This window comes from Panthera pardus, unplaced genomic scaffold (genome assembly GCF_024362965.1).
Source record: "Panthera pardus isolate Hobbes unplaced genomic scaffold, ASM2436296v1 HiC_scaffold_2, whole genome shotgun sequence".
NCBI lineage: Eukaryota > Metazoa > Chordata > Mammalia > Carnivora > Felidae > Panthera > Panthera pardus.
Genome location: NW_026526765.1, coordinates 42,205,622 through 42,220,095, shown reverse-complemented (window position 1 = coordinate 42,220,095; position 14,474 = coordinate 42,205,622). Strand labels below are relative to the sequence as shown.

The 14,474-nt window shown below is 51.1% G+C and overlaps 1 protein-coding gene across 3 annotated transcripts in view; it reads right to left on the bottom strand.

The window, feature by feature from the left end:
* Positions 1 to 14,474, bottom strand: part of ARHGEF37 (Rho guanine nucleotide exchange factor 37) — a 103,965-nt gene that overhangs the window by 28,349 nt on the left and 61,142 nt on the right. Inside the window, exon 13 of one of the 3 annotated variants that reach the window (XM_019464392.2) lies at positions 9,891 to 10,757. The exons of the other annotated variants lie outside the window; for them this stretch is intronic. Coding sequence (XP_019319937.2) covers positions 10,629 to 10,757 — 129 coding nt within the window. The 3' untranslated portion in view covers positions 9,891 to 10,628. Of the gene's footprint in view, positions 1 to 9,890; positions 10,758 to 14,474 lie in introns of those variants that run through there. 3 annotated transcript variants of the gene reach the window in all.

Sequence of the window (14,474 nt, the reverse complement as noted above, 5' to 3'; positions counted from 1 at the left end):
GGGTGTAGAGATTACAAAAATAGACTTTAAATAAGTAGACTTTATTTATAGGTAAATAGACTTTAAGAAAGGAGGATAAATGATCATAAAGCCTGCCTGTTAGGGTTGGTGAGAGAAGTAGTCACGATTACGCAGGCAAGGTACTTGGCACAGAGTCTGGCATACGGGGAATGCTCAGTAAAGTTTAAAGAACAAAAACAGTCACGTCCTGGACCCCATTTGACTCATAAATGGGCATAGGGGCTAACGGCAACAGGCCTGGATAATCAAGGGCTGGGGTCTAGCATTGAACACACCCAGAGATCGGGGCGCCTGGGTGGCTCAGTCGGTTAAGCAAACGACCTCGGCTCAGGTCATGATCTCATGATTCGAGCCCCACATCAGGCTCTGGGCTAATAGCTGGGACCCCGGAGCCCAATTCAGATTCTGTGTCTCTCCCCCGCCCCCCCCCTCCCCCGCCCCTGCCCTGCTCACACTCTGTCTCTCTCAAAAAATAAATAAATTGTTGACATTTAAAAAATCAATCCAGGGGCGCCTGGGTGGCTCAGTCAGTTAAGCGGCCGACTTCGGCTCAGGTCATGATCTTGCGGTCCTTGGTTCGAGCCCCGCGTCGGGCTCTGTGCTGACAGCTCAGAGCCTGGAGCCTGTTTCAGATTCTGTGTCTCCCTCTCTCTGACCCTCCCCCGTTCATGCTCTGTCTCTCTCTGTCTCAAAAATAAGTAAACGTTAAAAAAAAATTAAAAAAAAAAAGTCAATCCAAAAGAGTACACAGTGAAGAGTACACGTTAAAACACACACACATACACACACACACACACACACACACACACACCCAGAGGAGGGGGCTGGTGCTGAGGGAAAGATCTCAGCCCAAAGGGGTGGAAATGAAATGTCCATCAAATGTTTGGAGAATGTGATGGGGATCTTGGCTCCGCCAACTTCGGGTAGCAGTCATGATTCTTGCCATTCCAAACTGGCGTCAACACAAAAAAGGATTTGTTTTTAACTTTGTTTATTTGAGAGAGAGACAGCACCAGGGAAGGGCAGAGAGGAAGAGAGAGGATCCCAAGTAGGCTCCCTCGCTGCCCGCACGGAACCTGACGCAAGACTTGGACTCACAAACCGGGAGATCGTGACCTGAGCCGAAACCAAGAGGAGGTCGCCCAACCCACTGAGCCACCCAGGTGCCCCGCCCCCGCCAGAAAGGGAATTTTTGATTCACGGAACTGAAAAGGGTGGAAGGTAGATGGATCCAGTTTACATAATGTCATCAACCAGTCTCCAGTTCCCGGCTTGACTTCCTTCTGTCTTGGCTTTGTTCTCAGACAGGCTTGCTCTTGTTGTGGAGAAAAGGCAACCAGCCGCTGCAAGCATAGCTGTGCATGGGGCAACCCCAGCAGAGAGGCGGCATCTCTTCTGTGGCAGCTCCCGCCCTGGCAAAAATCCTGAGGCTTGGCTTGGATCACACGCCCATCAGTGAACCAATCAGTGTGGCCAGGAAAATGGAACGTTCCGATTGGCCAGACCTGTGTCATGTGTGCAGTCTGGTATCCAAACTCCCTGGGCTGAACATAAGGAGTCCCTTGGATAAAATAGGGGCCTTGTTTCTGGAAGAAGGGACGGGACCCAGTACGAGAGATGTCCTCAGTTTGTCCGTGTGAGACATCCCTGTGGCCCAGTTGTCCCTGGGGCCAAGTTCCTGGGCACCTGACCATCCATGTAGGTGTGCCACAGCCGTCACAGGCTTGGTCCCTGGGCAAGGGGATTCTGGCGGCTCTGGGCGGCAGGTGGGAGGAGTCTCTCCCCTCCGGGTGGTTACACAACAGATGGTGCTCGCTGAAAGGGCATCTCTAGGAGGCAGCAGGCACAGCTGGTCTGCCCAAGCCCCCCAGCTGTATTTTCCTAGTGTCCTTCAAGAGAGGTTGGAAACGACAAAGATTGGGGGATGTTATCGGAGGAGGGGAGGGGAGAGATGCTAGAATGCCCCCAGCTGTCTCCGGAAGGCCAGGACCCCTCAACCAGGTTGCCCAAAGACCGTGGGAAGCTGCAGCCTCGGGCTGGAGTGGCATCGGGGATGATGTCCCTGCTCAGCCATCCTTACCTGTCCCCTCCTTTCTTCTCAGACCACCCTCCACCCCCACCCCAGCACCCTCTGAACTATGCGTTCCTCCTTTGAATGTATTCCTCCGCCCCAGATACACATTTCTTGGGCGCTTGTATTCATTCATTCAATAGCGAGATTAGCATCTACAATGGTCCCCACCCTGTGCCAGGAGCCACAGTGAATCCCCAGGCAGGCATCGCCCACAAGCTCACAGAATGTGCAGATCTAGAAAGTGTGCCTTCTTTGTTTTTAATTGCACAAGTTAGGCACGAACTGGTTCTCTTTGGAAGGTAGTCCAACAATATATTTACTACCGTGGCCACTTGATTTTCCCCAGCCAGGTCCTCCCTCAAAGCTACCTCCATTATTCATTTGATGTACAGCTGGCGAAATATTTTCTGCATATGTGCATCCCAATATGTTCACGTGCAGACACGTACAGCTTTTGCTTTGTTGACATTTAAAAAATAAATCCAAAAGAGGACGCAATGAAGACGCCCTCTGACTCCGTCCCCCAGCTTCTCGGTGCCTTCCCAGAACAGCCTCTGGGGTTCACCAACTTCCAGTGCTTTCTTCCAGATAAGCTGGGACAGAAGTCAACAAACCTTGTCTATAAAGGGCCAGATCACAAATACTTTAGGCTCTGTGGGCTTGTGGTCTCTGTCACAACTCGTCAACCCTGCTATTGTACTGAGAATGCAGCCATAGACCACACATAAATGAATGAGCGTGGCTGTGTGCCAATAAAACTTTATTTAAGGACGTGGCATTGTGAACTTTACATCATTTTCACATGCAATGAAATATTATTTTCTTTGGATTGCTTTTCAACTAATTTAAAAATCTAGACACCAATCTCAGCTTGCTGGCTACACCAAGACAGGCAGCTGGCTGGATTTGGCCCTTGGGCCGTAGTTTGCCAACCCTGGCCTACACACGTAAAGAACGAATATGGCTTCCCCTTTTTCTTGCATGAGGAGAGCATACTATATACATTGTTCTATACCTTACTTTTCTCATTTTGCAATATGTCTTAGAGATATTTCATACGGAATGTCTTCATTTTTGCCTTTGTCATAATATTATATTTTATTCCATGATCATACATTCTTTTTTTAAAAAAAAAAGCTTATTTATCGGGACGCCTGGGTGACTTGGTCAGTTGAGCGTCAGACTTCAGCTCAGGTCACGATCTCGCGGTCCGTGAGTTCGAGCCCCGCGTCGGGCTCTGGGCTGAGAGCTCAGAGCCTGGAGTCTGCTTCGGATTCCGTGTCTCCCTCTCTCTCTGCCCCTCCCCCACTCACACTCTGTCTGTCTCTCTCTCTCGTGTCAAAAATAAATAAAACCTTTTTTAAAAATCTTATTTATTTATTTTTGAGACAGAGAGAGAGAGCACGAGCAGGGGAGGGACAGAGAGAGGGAGAGAGAGAATCCAAAGGAGGCTCCGACAGAGCCCAGTGCAGGGCTCTTCCTCACGAACCGTGAGATCATGACCTGAGCTGAAACCACGAGTCGGATACTTAACCAACTGAGCCACCCAGATGCCCCAGCCCGTGAACATACATTTATCACAATTTCCTTAGCCAATCACTTATTTGTGTGTATGTGTTGTGAGCTTTCTTGGGATATAATGCACATGTCATACAATTTATCCATTCTAGGTGTCCCATTAAAGGGCTTTTCGTATATCCACAGAGCTGTGACACAGCAGCATAATTTTAGAGCATTGTCGTTGCCTCAAAATAAACCCCTCACACTTAGCTATCATCCCCATCCCTCATCACTCCCCTGGGCCGTGGGCAACTACTCACCTATTTTCTGTCTCCCTTGCCTATTTTGGATATGTATATAGAATCATAAGATATTTCGTCTTTGTGGCCGGCTTTTTTTCACTTAGCGTGAGGTTTTCAGGGTTAATCCAGGCCACAGTGTGGGTCAGCCCTTCACTCCTTTTTACTGCAGAGTGATGTTCTCCTGTACGGCGATACCACATTTTATGTATCCATTCAGCAGCTCAGGGGACATTTGGATTGTTTCCACTTTGGGGCTAGCAGGAATGCTGCTGTGAACATTCATACACAAGTTGTTGTGTGAACATATGGTTCCTTTCCTCTTGTTTATGTATCTAGGAGTGGAAGCACTGGGTCACGTGGTAACTCTACGTTTAACCATTTGAGGAACTGTCCGTATGTTTTCCAAAGTGGCCGCACCATTTCATTTTCCCAGCAGCGATGCATGAGGGTTCTATTTTCTCCACAGCCTCGCCAACCTTTGCCATTATCTGGTGGGGTTTTTGTTTGTTTGTTTGTTTGTTTGTTTGTTTTCATTATAGCCATCCCGGTGGGTAGAAGTGGGGCATGTGTGTTTTTAACCAAATGTACTGTTCTGAGGTTTTAAGAATTCATTTCTAGGGGCGCCTGGGTGTCTCAGTCAGTTGAGCGACTGACTTCAGCTCAGGTCATGATCTCAGGGTTTGTGGGTTCAAGCCCCACATCACGCTCTGTGCTGACGGCTCAGAGCCTGGAGCCTGCTTCGGATTCTGTGTGTCCCTCTTTGTCTGCCCCTCCCCCACTCGTACTCTGTCTCTCTCAGAAATAAACATTAAAAAATTTTAAAACCAAGAAAAATAAATAAACAAATCAACAAACAAAAATGTGGAATCTGAGATTCCTCTCAAAACCCTGCCCCAAGCTCCTATTCTCCTAACTGGATACCACGGCTTTCCCCAGAAGGCAGCATAGAGAGCAGGGGTTAGAGCCCTGGCTTTCAAACCAGACTGTTCTGGATTCCAATCCCAGCTCAGCCCTCTGAGGCCTACTTACTTTACCCTTTGACCCTAAGGGTCTTTTTCTCTGACAGTTAATCTTCCCTACCTCATAGGGTGATGGTCCCATTTAGTCTGACGTACCCACCTCACAGGCTTATATCAGATTGAAATGAGCCAAACACATTGCCTGGCATGTAGTGAGCACCCAGTAAGTAAACTGTGCCTATTATTTCTTCCCCTCCAGTTAGTTCTCCCCATCTTGGGTGACTCGGTGGTGGGTGGGTGGGTGGTAAAGATTCATTTATCACGGGCAGGGGATTCCTGGTTCAGAATCCACGCACTTGGTTGGGTCACGTGTCGCCTCCATGTTGTCATTCCACGTGGCTCGGCTTGACTTGCCCCCTGCTGAGTCCCACTTCAATAAACTGTCGAGGGACAGGCCACACACCCTCGTTGATCACCACTGCGTAAGGTAGAAGGAGCTGAGAACAAGAGTTCCATTGAGCTCAAAGTTTTCCCAGCCTTGGCTGCCACGAGAATGACTTGGGGGAACATTTCAAAAAATGCCAAGGGCTGGACCCCATGCCCTCCCTGACCCTGATCACATTGGTTGGGAGTGGGGTCAGCAGCTTAAAAACTCCCCAGGGGATTCTAACTGAAGTCAGACGTGAGATCCACTGGTGTATGTGAGTGGTGTTCAAACTTCACTGTGTGTCCATATCTCCCGGAGGGTCAGGCCCCGCCCAGCCCATAGGCCTGGGAACTTGTGTTTCTAACAAGTTTCCATGTGACGTCCATGCTGCCCATCTGGAGGATACACTCTGATACCAGCTGATCTAGATGAACCCGAGTGGGCTTTTCCCACCCGAGTGGGGAGGGCCTTTCCTTCCCGGCATCCTTTCCCCTCTAGTAATAGCTCCTGACTTGTCTTTCGTCAACCACCCTACCCCTCTTCACCTCTTAGGCCACAGGTGTGAGTGGTCCTTACCTTGCTTGTCAATCTTAGGAGCAGGAACATGACCAAATCTAGCCAATCCACAGAATCTATACCCTGGCTCCGTGAGTGGTTCAGCGACGGGCATGTCACCTAATAGAGCCCAGTGACAGTCAGCCCTATGACTTTTGCCAGAATGCTTGGGAAGAGGCTCTAGGCTGGGAAGGTGTAAGCCTGGGGCTGCTACATCGTGCCTTTGCAGGGGCAGAGCCTGTCTGATGGCGAAGCAGGCAACAGACAGCAGAAGAGACCAATAGAGACCAGGTCCCGTGACGCCTTCTTACACCCTAGATCTAGCCACACCTGACTCCCGACCTAAATGTTTCAGCTAGATAAGCCAACCAATTCTTTTTCGCTTGAGTTAATGGAGGTGGGTGTTTGCCGTGTGGAACTCAAAGGGTCTGAAACACAGCACACCTCAAGAGCCTTTCTGCCCAGAGTAGGATTCCAGCTTCTCTCCCGGCTGCTGCTTCCATCTGGCAATGCCCTTCCAAAAGGCCCCGGAACTGAACAGCAGAACGGGTCATTTAGTCCCATCCTCTCCTTGTTCATGTGGGGTGACCTGGGGACCAAGAAGGGCGAGGACTGGTCCTGAGTCATGCGTACAACAAAGCCAATGGGATGTCAGCCCTTGACTCTGTTAATAAATTCACCCATAGCAGTGGGATGATAACAGTCGCCAGTGCTGAGCCCCCGCTCAAGGACACCCATGCAGGGACGGGGCTCACTCCTTCAGCACGAAAAAGGGCTTCATTGCCCTTTGCTCAGTGTCTTGGTTGCAATCCAACAAGCATACGCGTGTGCATCATTGTTATGATAAAGATCATAAATAGAGTGTATGGACATAGGGAACGATTTTTCAGGAGACAAAGATGTACTAGAAGGGGAAAATGAAGCCCTCCGGGTATCTCACCACCCTGCACGAATAGTGACAACATTCGGGAAGCATATTCTTTTGCATTTTTTGCTTTTTCTGCGAGGATTCATATGAAGCAAGGTGGGGATCTGTCCTGGGGAATGTAAACTATCCTCTGAGGAAGGAATCGGGCGAGTCCTGGAAGTAAGAGAGGGAAAAAGATACTCCACCCTTGGGGGGTGTATCACACAGGGTGATTGGTACAAGCTCCAGAATATAGAGAACAGGGGTTTGGGGGGGAAGGCCAATGGAAGCTTCCACAACTGATGAAAGACTAGAAGAGGAGGCTTGGGTCAGCAGGAATTAAGGAAATTCTGAGGGCCAAGAAGCAGGAAGCAGGAAAAGCAACCATTGCCTTTAACTAGATGCTGTCAATGACCCTACCACTGCCACTGCCCTTGCCAGAGCCAAAGTCCAGAGAAAGAACATTTTAGAAAGCATGTTCCCCCGCTGATTTACCCAGGTGAATGACCTCTTTGACTTTAATTGGAGGAGGCCAGCATAGGAGGATGGAACCAAAAATGACCCCATCCCTGCCCAAGACGGTCAGGGGGAGGCAACTTCCTTAATGAAACCGGGGAGGGAAATGGTTTCCCAGTTTCCAGGTTCAGCTATAAACCCAGAGCTACCCTCTAGTGAGCCTAGAGAGGGCAAGAGCTTGGGGCTTCTTCTTTTTCTTTTTTTTTTTTTCTCTTTACTGTTTATTCATTTTTGAGAGACAGACACAGAGCATGAGCGGGAGAAGGCTAGAGAGAGGGAGACACAGAATCTGACGCAGGCTCCAGGCTCCAAGCTGTCAGCACGGAGCCCGATGTGTGGGCTCGAACCCACGAACCGTGAGATCATGACCTGAGCCAAAGTCGGACGCCTAACCGACTGAACCACCCAGGCGCCCCTGGGGCTGCTGCTGCTTCTAGGGACAGTTTGTAGCGGAGCCTGAAAACCGGTTCCAACCCAGCCACCCCCTAGCACACTGTCAGTATACCTGGGGAAATAAATCGATTGTGTTTGAGTATCCATGTATCGATAAAAGAGCTCTAACACCCATGTCCAGGCCTACCTGTCATGGAGCGGCCACAGCTGTGTGAGAGCTGTCTTTTTCCTTCCCCGAATCCTCCCGAAAAACACCTGAAGGACCAGCCGAATGGAATATGCCTTGATCAAGAAAGTGGTTTCTTTAGGGAGTAGGCACTGCCTCAGGGGCTGGGCCATGGTGTTTCCAGGCTCTTGCAGATGGTAGTAGAGACCTCCCACCTCACCAGGAGGGCCAGATTTTTGATTCGCGGAGTCTTGAAAAGGAGTTGAGGGTAGAGGCAGTTCTCCTCAGTGGGGAGACAGTTTGGAGGACTTGGGGCCACTGGGGGGGGGGGGGATATAACATAGTAGCAGCAGCTGATGTCCATTTAAATGCAAAGCCTAATGTGCTGTCCCCAAAGTGTGTGCCATCTCCGGCTGCATTAATAGAAGCAGGTCTGTGGAAGGAGGGAGGAGATGTCCTTGCCCCTACTCTGGCCCGCCCACTGTCCCATTCCAGGCGACTTAACAGGGATGTGGACACAATTGGTGGCATCCCCAGACCTTCTCATCAGCTGCACTGGGTTTCTCCTCACCATCACCATCCCTGCCCCCCCGCCCCCCACTGCCCCCACCTCCCGGAGCAGTTGATCATGGTCACAGCTCCTTTCTTCCAAGCATTGTCAACTTTGCAGGACTCTCCCAACTGTCCCCTGGAGAAAGCATGCCTGGAGGTTGAGTCCTGTTGCAGGTCAAGAATCCTACCTTATCAGCAGCTGCAAAAACATTTAGCCGGATCCCGAGGGCAAAGCTTAGCCTGCCTGGCAACTCCTGGGACCTCCCCACCTGGCCTCCGGAGATCCTGCACGACCCCCCCCCCCACCCCAGGGGGCTCAGAGACAGAGGGGTGGGGCTGGGGGTGGGGGGCGCTGTCTCAAAGTCCTCAAGGCCCTGTGCCACGTGTCTCCAGCCAAGTTTCCCAATGTGATCTCCCGTTGTTCCCCTTTACACACATACGACTCAGCCAAAGGCGAGCACAGTTCAGCTTTTCCAAAACACATGCTATATTAGTTGTTTTTTGATTACAAGGGGCAGAGTGCCCAGTGAGACTAGGTTGACCAAGAAAGGAAAGTGAGATGTGCCGCCGTGTCTAGCGCCAGGCCCGATTGGGTCCCGCAGCCGAGGGTCTCTGGGTCTCGGTCTCTTGGCTTCGTGTTAGCTTCGCCCTCAGACCGGCTTTCCCCGGGAAGTTGCAAAAACGGTCGCTGAAAGCCTGTAGCGCAACAAGCCTGGTGGAAATAAAATTTGTCTCCTCCCAGGAGTTTGAGCCCAAGGCCCAGGAACTGACTTTCACGGAGCAGACTGGGGTTATCGTCCATCCTAAACCACGTCCTGTGGCAAGAGGCACCGAAGGCAGTGATTGGATCGGCCTAAGTCTCATGCCCCAGGATGCAGGGGAAGAGGCCTCGTAGGGGTTGGGCTTGGCACGAGGGTCATTGTCGCTTATGACACATGGCTTGAGAGTGGGAGGGGGTGGGTCCCTAAGGAACAACGTGCATTCTGCAGTTAGAAGCAGGGGAAACGGGATACACCGCATGCCCGCCGCCCCACGTGCCGATCAGTCCTCCCAGCAACCCAGCCCACTGGTATGAGTCCAACAGACAGTGAGGGAACTAAAGCCAGGTAGAGCAGCTCTGGATATTGGAGGGAAAGTCCTGTGTTTCTTTGGAACGTCTTAGTGGCTATGGGAGAGGACTGGAGAAATGGTTGAGGAAGCCACGTGAAGGATTTTGAACTTTGAAAATGGACCGTCCCGCAAGGATCGTGCCTAATGAAAAGAGAGACGCTTCTGGAGCATTCTAGAGTATTCTGGGCCAGGAGAGGAACTGCGTTGGCAGACACGATCCAACACCCTTTGTCCCCTTCCTTCTTTCCTTCTTGAAGAGCCCTGCGCTGCTCACGTGTCCACTCAGCCCAGCCTCAGGGTGAATCGTGAGTGGTCCACACCCATCGTGAGGTTCCGACCCGTCTTGCCAACCACTGGACTAGGAATACACACGTGATGCAATTCTGACCAGTGACGCGAGGCTCTTTGGGGAACCATGTTTTCACCGATGAGAGGACACACGCCGGAAGAAACAGACCGCCTCCCCTTCGCTGGACGTCGTCATGTCTCGAAATCCAGCAGTTACCTCGTGACCAAGAAGAAAGCCAGCGTGAAGGACAGTTGACACCCAAAGAGGACGGAGCCGAAAAATGCAAGGAACCTGAGCTCTTGATTGTGACAACCGAGCCTCCGAGTTAACCAACGCTGGAGGCCTCCTACTTTGGGGCATCTTAGAAGGTAATATAATACATGTCCCTTTTTGTTTCCGTCAGCTGCATTGGAGCCCTCCCTTCCGGTAGCCGCAGCACACGAAGCGACTCAGACAGGCTTGGCTTGTTGAGAGTCTCTGAAGACAGAGGACATTTTCCACACCAGCTGTTGAGGCTGTAGGCAAGCCGAGGGACTATTCTGGGAAGTGCAGAATCCTGGAAAGTGGATGAGCTTCATTCAGAGACTCACACTCCCAGATCCCTTACTTACTCGCTGTGTGCCCTTGAACACTCGCACGCACCTCTCTCGGCCTCAGCGTTTTCCTCTGTCAAATGGGAAGAACAACGCGTTCTTCACTGAGGCGTGGTGAGGAGTGAGATCCCGAATAGCGTGCCGACAGACGATTATGCTGGCTATTTATGGAAGGATCACTTTTATCTGTGCATCGCTGGACCGGGATCTCGGTGATGTCCACACAAGGACTTTACGAGGTGCTGACACTTGAGCAGAATGTCTTCAGAAGCTTTTTGAAAACTCTAGATTCCTGGACTCCATCCACAGACACCACGATTCAGGAGATCTGAGACAGGGGTCTATGTAGTAGTCAGGACTCTCGCGTCCAAGTAGCAGAAACCCCAAATCAAACTGGCCAAAGCCAAAAAAAAAAAAAAAAAAGGCAATTTATCGGCTCGTGTATCTGAACAGTCCAGGGGGATAAACCTCAGACATGGCTGGGTCCAGGTGCTCTTGACATGTCGCGAGGAATGTCCGTTTGCCTCTCTCTCTCTCTGATCCCTTGTCGTGGTCGGCCTCTGTGTCGGCTTCATTCTTAGCTAGCAGTTCCAAGCTGACAGCTACAGCCTAGGGCCTCCGAGAAAAGAGAACATCTCTTCCCCTAAAGCTCTGCCAAAATCCTGGGGCTGCCACTGCAGTGAGCTTTGACCCTGGGCTGACCATGCCTGTGATTGGCCGGGCCTGGGGAACATGTTCACTCCTAGAGACCCGGGGGCAGGTCTCCACCCGAACCACACTGGGTCGTATGTGGGGAGGGGCATAGCTTTGTAACCTAACATAGGGGCTCTCCTGGAGGGGGGCGGGGAGAGAAAATGGGGGCTGAGTGGGCAAACACACTACAAGGCTCAGAATCTGTATTTCTGACCAAGTCACCCATTGATTCGGATTCACAGGCAGGTTTGGGAATGACTGCTGGTTTTAGGACTTATTACAGCCATGGAATCCCTTTCTTCCTAGGAACTCTCTTAAACAGGAGCCAGTAAACAAGACTGATGCAAAAATGGTCCTGTCCTAGTGGAAGGAGGGGCGCAGAAGCCTCCAGCTATCCCCCGAGCAGCCCTAAAGGCACCCCAGGGGTTCCCCTGAGCTCCCCAATTTCATTGCTCTCTGAGGTCCCTTTGGCTCTGATTCTCCAGCCCTGCATTTGGTGCAACGGTGGCGGGGGGAGGGTCGGGGGAGAGTCTCAAAGAGCTCCCCTAACGCGGTGCCCCCCCCTCCAGCCCCCGCACCTGCGTTAGAAGCCAGTGCCAGAGGAGCAAATCAGGACAGGAGAGGCCAGGGGCTGGCTTAGGAGGTGCGTCAGACGCGCCACATCGGATGCTTCTGGCTTTGAAAGCCCATCCTGGCCCAAGGCCAAATGGCCTCATGGGCTCTGCAGAGCCCTGTGCCATGGGCTGCGTGGGCGTCATGACCCGCCTGTCTGCCGGGGACAGAGAGGCTGGAGACAGTGCTGCATCCGTGGTAGCAGAGGGAGACGCTACAGGGACACGCTGGCTGGGGAGATGTGGTGGAGGATGAAGCCAATTTCACACCTTATTAGTCTGTTTGGGGCCAATTAAGGCCATCCGGAAACTGGGCTGAGGCCCTTTCCCTCCCCCCTCCCTTTGCCAAGAAGAAAGGCCTCTATGGCCTGAAACTCTTCTTGTGGAAGGAGCACTATTTTTTTTTTTTCCTACTCAAAACCCCACAGTATCCAAACCGGGAGTCGAGATGCCTTTTCTTTTGCAAGAGACTGCAAAGCGCAGAGGTGAACGCATCCAGCGTGTGTCTGGCGGGGGAGGGGTTGAGCCATGTTGTTTATTCATTTATTCATCCACCGTCCATTCAACAGATGTGTCCTGGGAGCCTACTGTGTGCCAGGAAACTGAACCTTGGTGCTTAGTTTAGTAAAACATAATGTCCTCAGAGAATCCTCATTCCTTCCCCAGCTTTTCCACTGAACATCAACCATGTCGGACACCCTGCCAGGCTCGGGGGTGCAGTGCAAACAGACACAGCCCCCGCCCTCGTGGAGCTAACTCCATGGAGAGACCCTCGAGTAAAAAGGCAATTTCAAAGAGGGAGAAGGACCCCAAGTAGAGGTATACATAGGAAAAGGACCTGAGTAGAGGTATACATAGGAAAAGGACCTGAACTAAGCAAGGAAGGCTTCCTGGAGGAAGTGATGTATCACTGAGACTTGAAGGATGATTTAGCAGGGGGAGGAGGTTGCGGGAGGGTGTACCTACCACCCAGATGAAAGAGAGAGTGCAAAGGAGGCCAGAGAGAGCATTGCAGTGTGCAGAGGTCAAGGAAGGGAAGGAATAAACAGGGTCCACACCACAAAGCCACGGTCAGGAACCCCGGAAGGTCCTGCCAAAGCCTGGATTCAGATTTGTGTCTCTGAAAGCTCTCCCTGGCAGTGACCTTGTGAAAAACAGAGGAAAGGCGGGAGGAACACAGTTGGAGACACAGCTGGAGGCTGTTGTAAGATGACAGGTGATGGGGCACCCGGGTGGCTCAGTTGGTTAAGTGTCTAACTTAAGCTCATGATCTCACGGTTCATGAGTTCAAGCCCCAAGTTGGGCTCTGTGCTGACAGCTGGGAGCCCAGAGCTTGCTTCGGATTCTGTGTCTCCCTCTCTCTCTGCCCCTCCCCCGCTCACACTCTGTCTCTGTCTCTCAAAAGTGAATAAGGTTAAAGAAAAAAAAAATTAAAAAAAAAAGATGGCAGGTGAGCGCTTGGGGAACCCCAAGCTGCAAGTTCACTGGCAGTGGGGATGAAGAGGAGTGGGTGACTTTGGAGGACCTGAGAGATGTCCTGCTCTGTGGGAATTCTCTGTAGGTCAGCGGGTGAGTACAGGGGACAAGAGACTGGACCGGGCATCAGACGAAGCTAGGTGTAGAACCTGTTCTATCTAATCTGCTTAACATCTATGTGGCCCTCGGCAAATCCCTATACATTTCCTCTCTTCCCTTCCTGTGCCAGCTTCATTCTCACGGGACCAGGTTCCCAAGATGTGGACCCATGGAGCTTAAGTAGGGTTACCAGCGAAAATACAGGGCACCTAGTTAAATCTGATTTGAGTATAAACCATAAATAATTTTTTACTATAAGGATATCTCATTTGGGGACATACTAACACATATTTTAATTTAGGACTGAATAAGATGGATAAAATCTCTACCTTTGAGGATCCTACTGTCTTCTTTTTTTAAGATTTTTTTAAATAAAAAAAATTTTTTTTTAATGTTTATTATTGAGAGACAGAGAGAGAGACAGAGCATGAGCATGGGAGGGGCAGACACAGAATCCGAAGCAGGCTCCAGGCTCTGAGTTGTTAGTACAGAGCCTGACGTGAGGCTCAAACTCACAAACTACGAGATCATGAGCCAAAGTTGGACGCTTAACCGACTGAGCCACCCAGGCGCTCCAAGATTTTTAAAAATTTTTAAGTAATCTCTACACCCAATGTGGGGCTCGAACTTATAACCCCAAGATCAAGAGTTGTATGCTCTACAGACTAAGCCAGCGAGGCGCCCCAAGGAACTTACTTTCTAAAGGGAGAATCAGACAACAAACTAACTAATAAGAAAATAAGAGGAAATGATATAGTCTGCAATGACAGTAAGGGTGATGTAATAGTGAGTGACTGGGGTCGGGGTGGGGAGGGTTGGAGGCTACCCAGGTGGAGTGGTCAGCAAAGGTATCACTGAGGAGCTGACCTTCCTGGCAAGAAGCTAAGCCATGGGCAGATCTGGGGGTAGAGCGGCCAGAGAAGGGAAGGGCCAGTGCAGAGACCCGAAGTCAGGAACAAGCTTCGAGTCACGAGGAATAGAAAGAGAGAAAGCCAGTGTGGCCTCATATGGTGATCAAAGGTCAGGAAGGTCTGTGATGTGGTGGGAAGGAGGCACGGTCTTTTAGGTTAGAGTGAGGAGTTGGGGTTTTGTTCAGTGTCGAGCAGGGGCAGGACATTCTCTGCGTGTTTGGAGAGTCACTCTGACCGCTTTGTGGCCAGTGGGCTGCGGGTGACGGACGAGGGTGGGAACAGAGTGACCGTCAGGAGGCAGTGGAGGCAGGGAGTGGGGT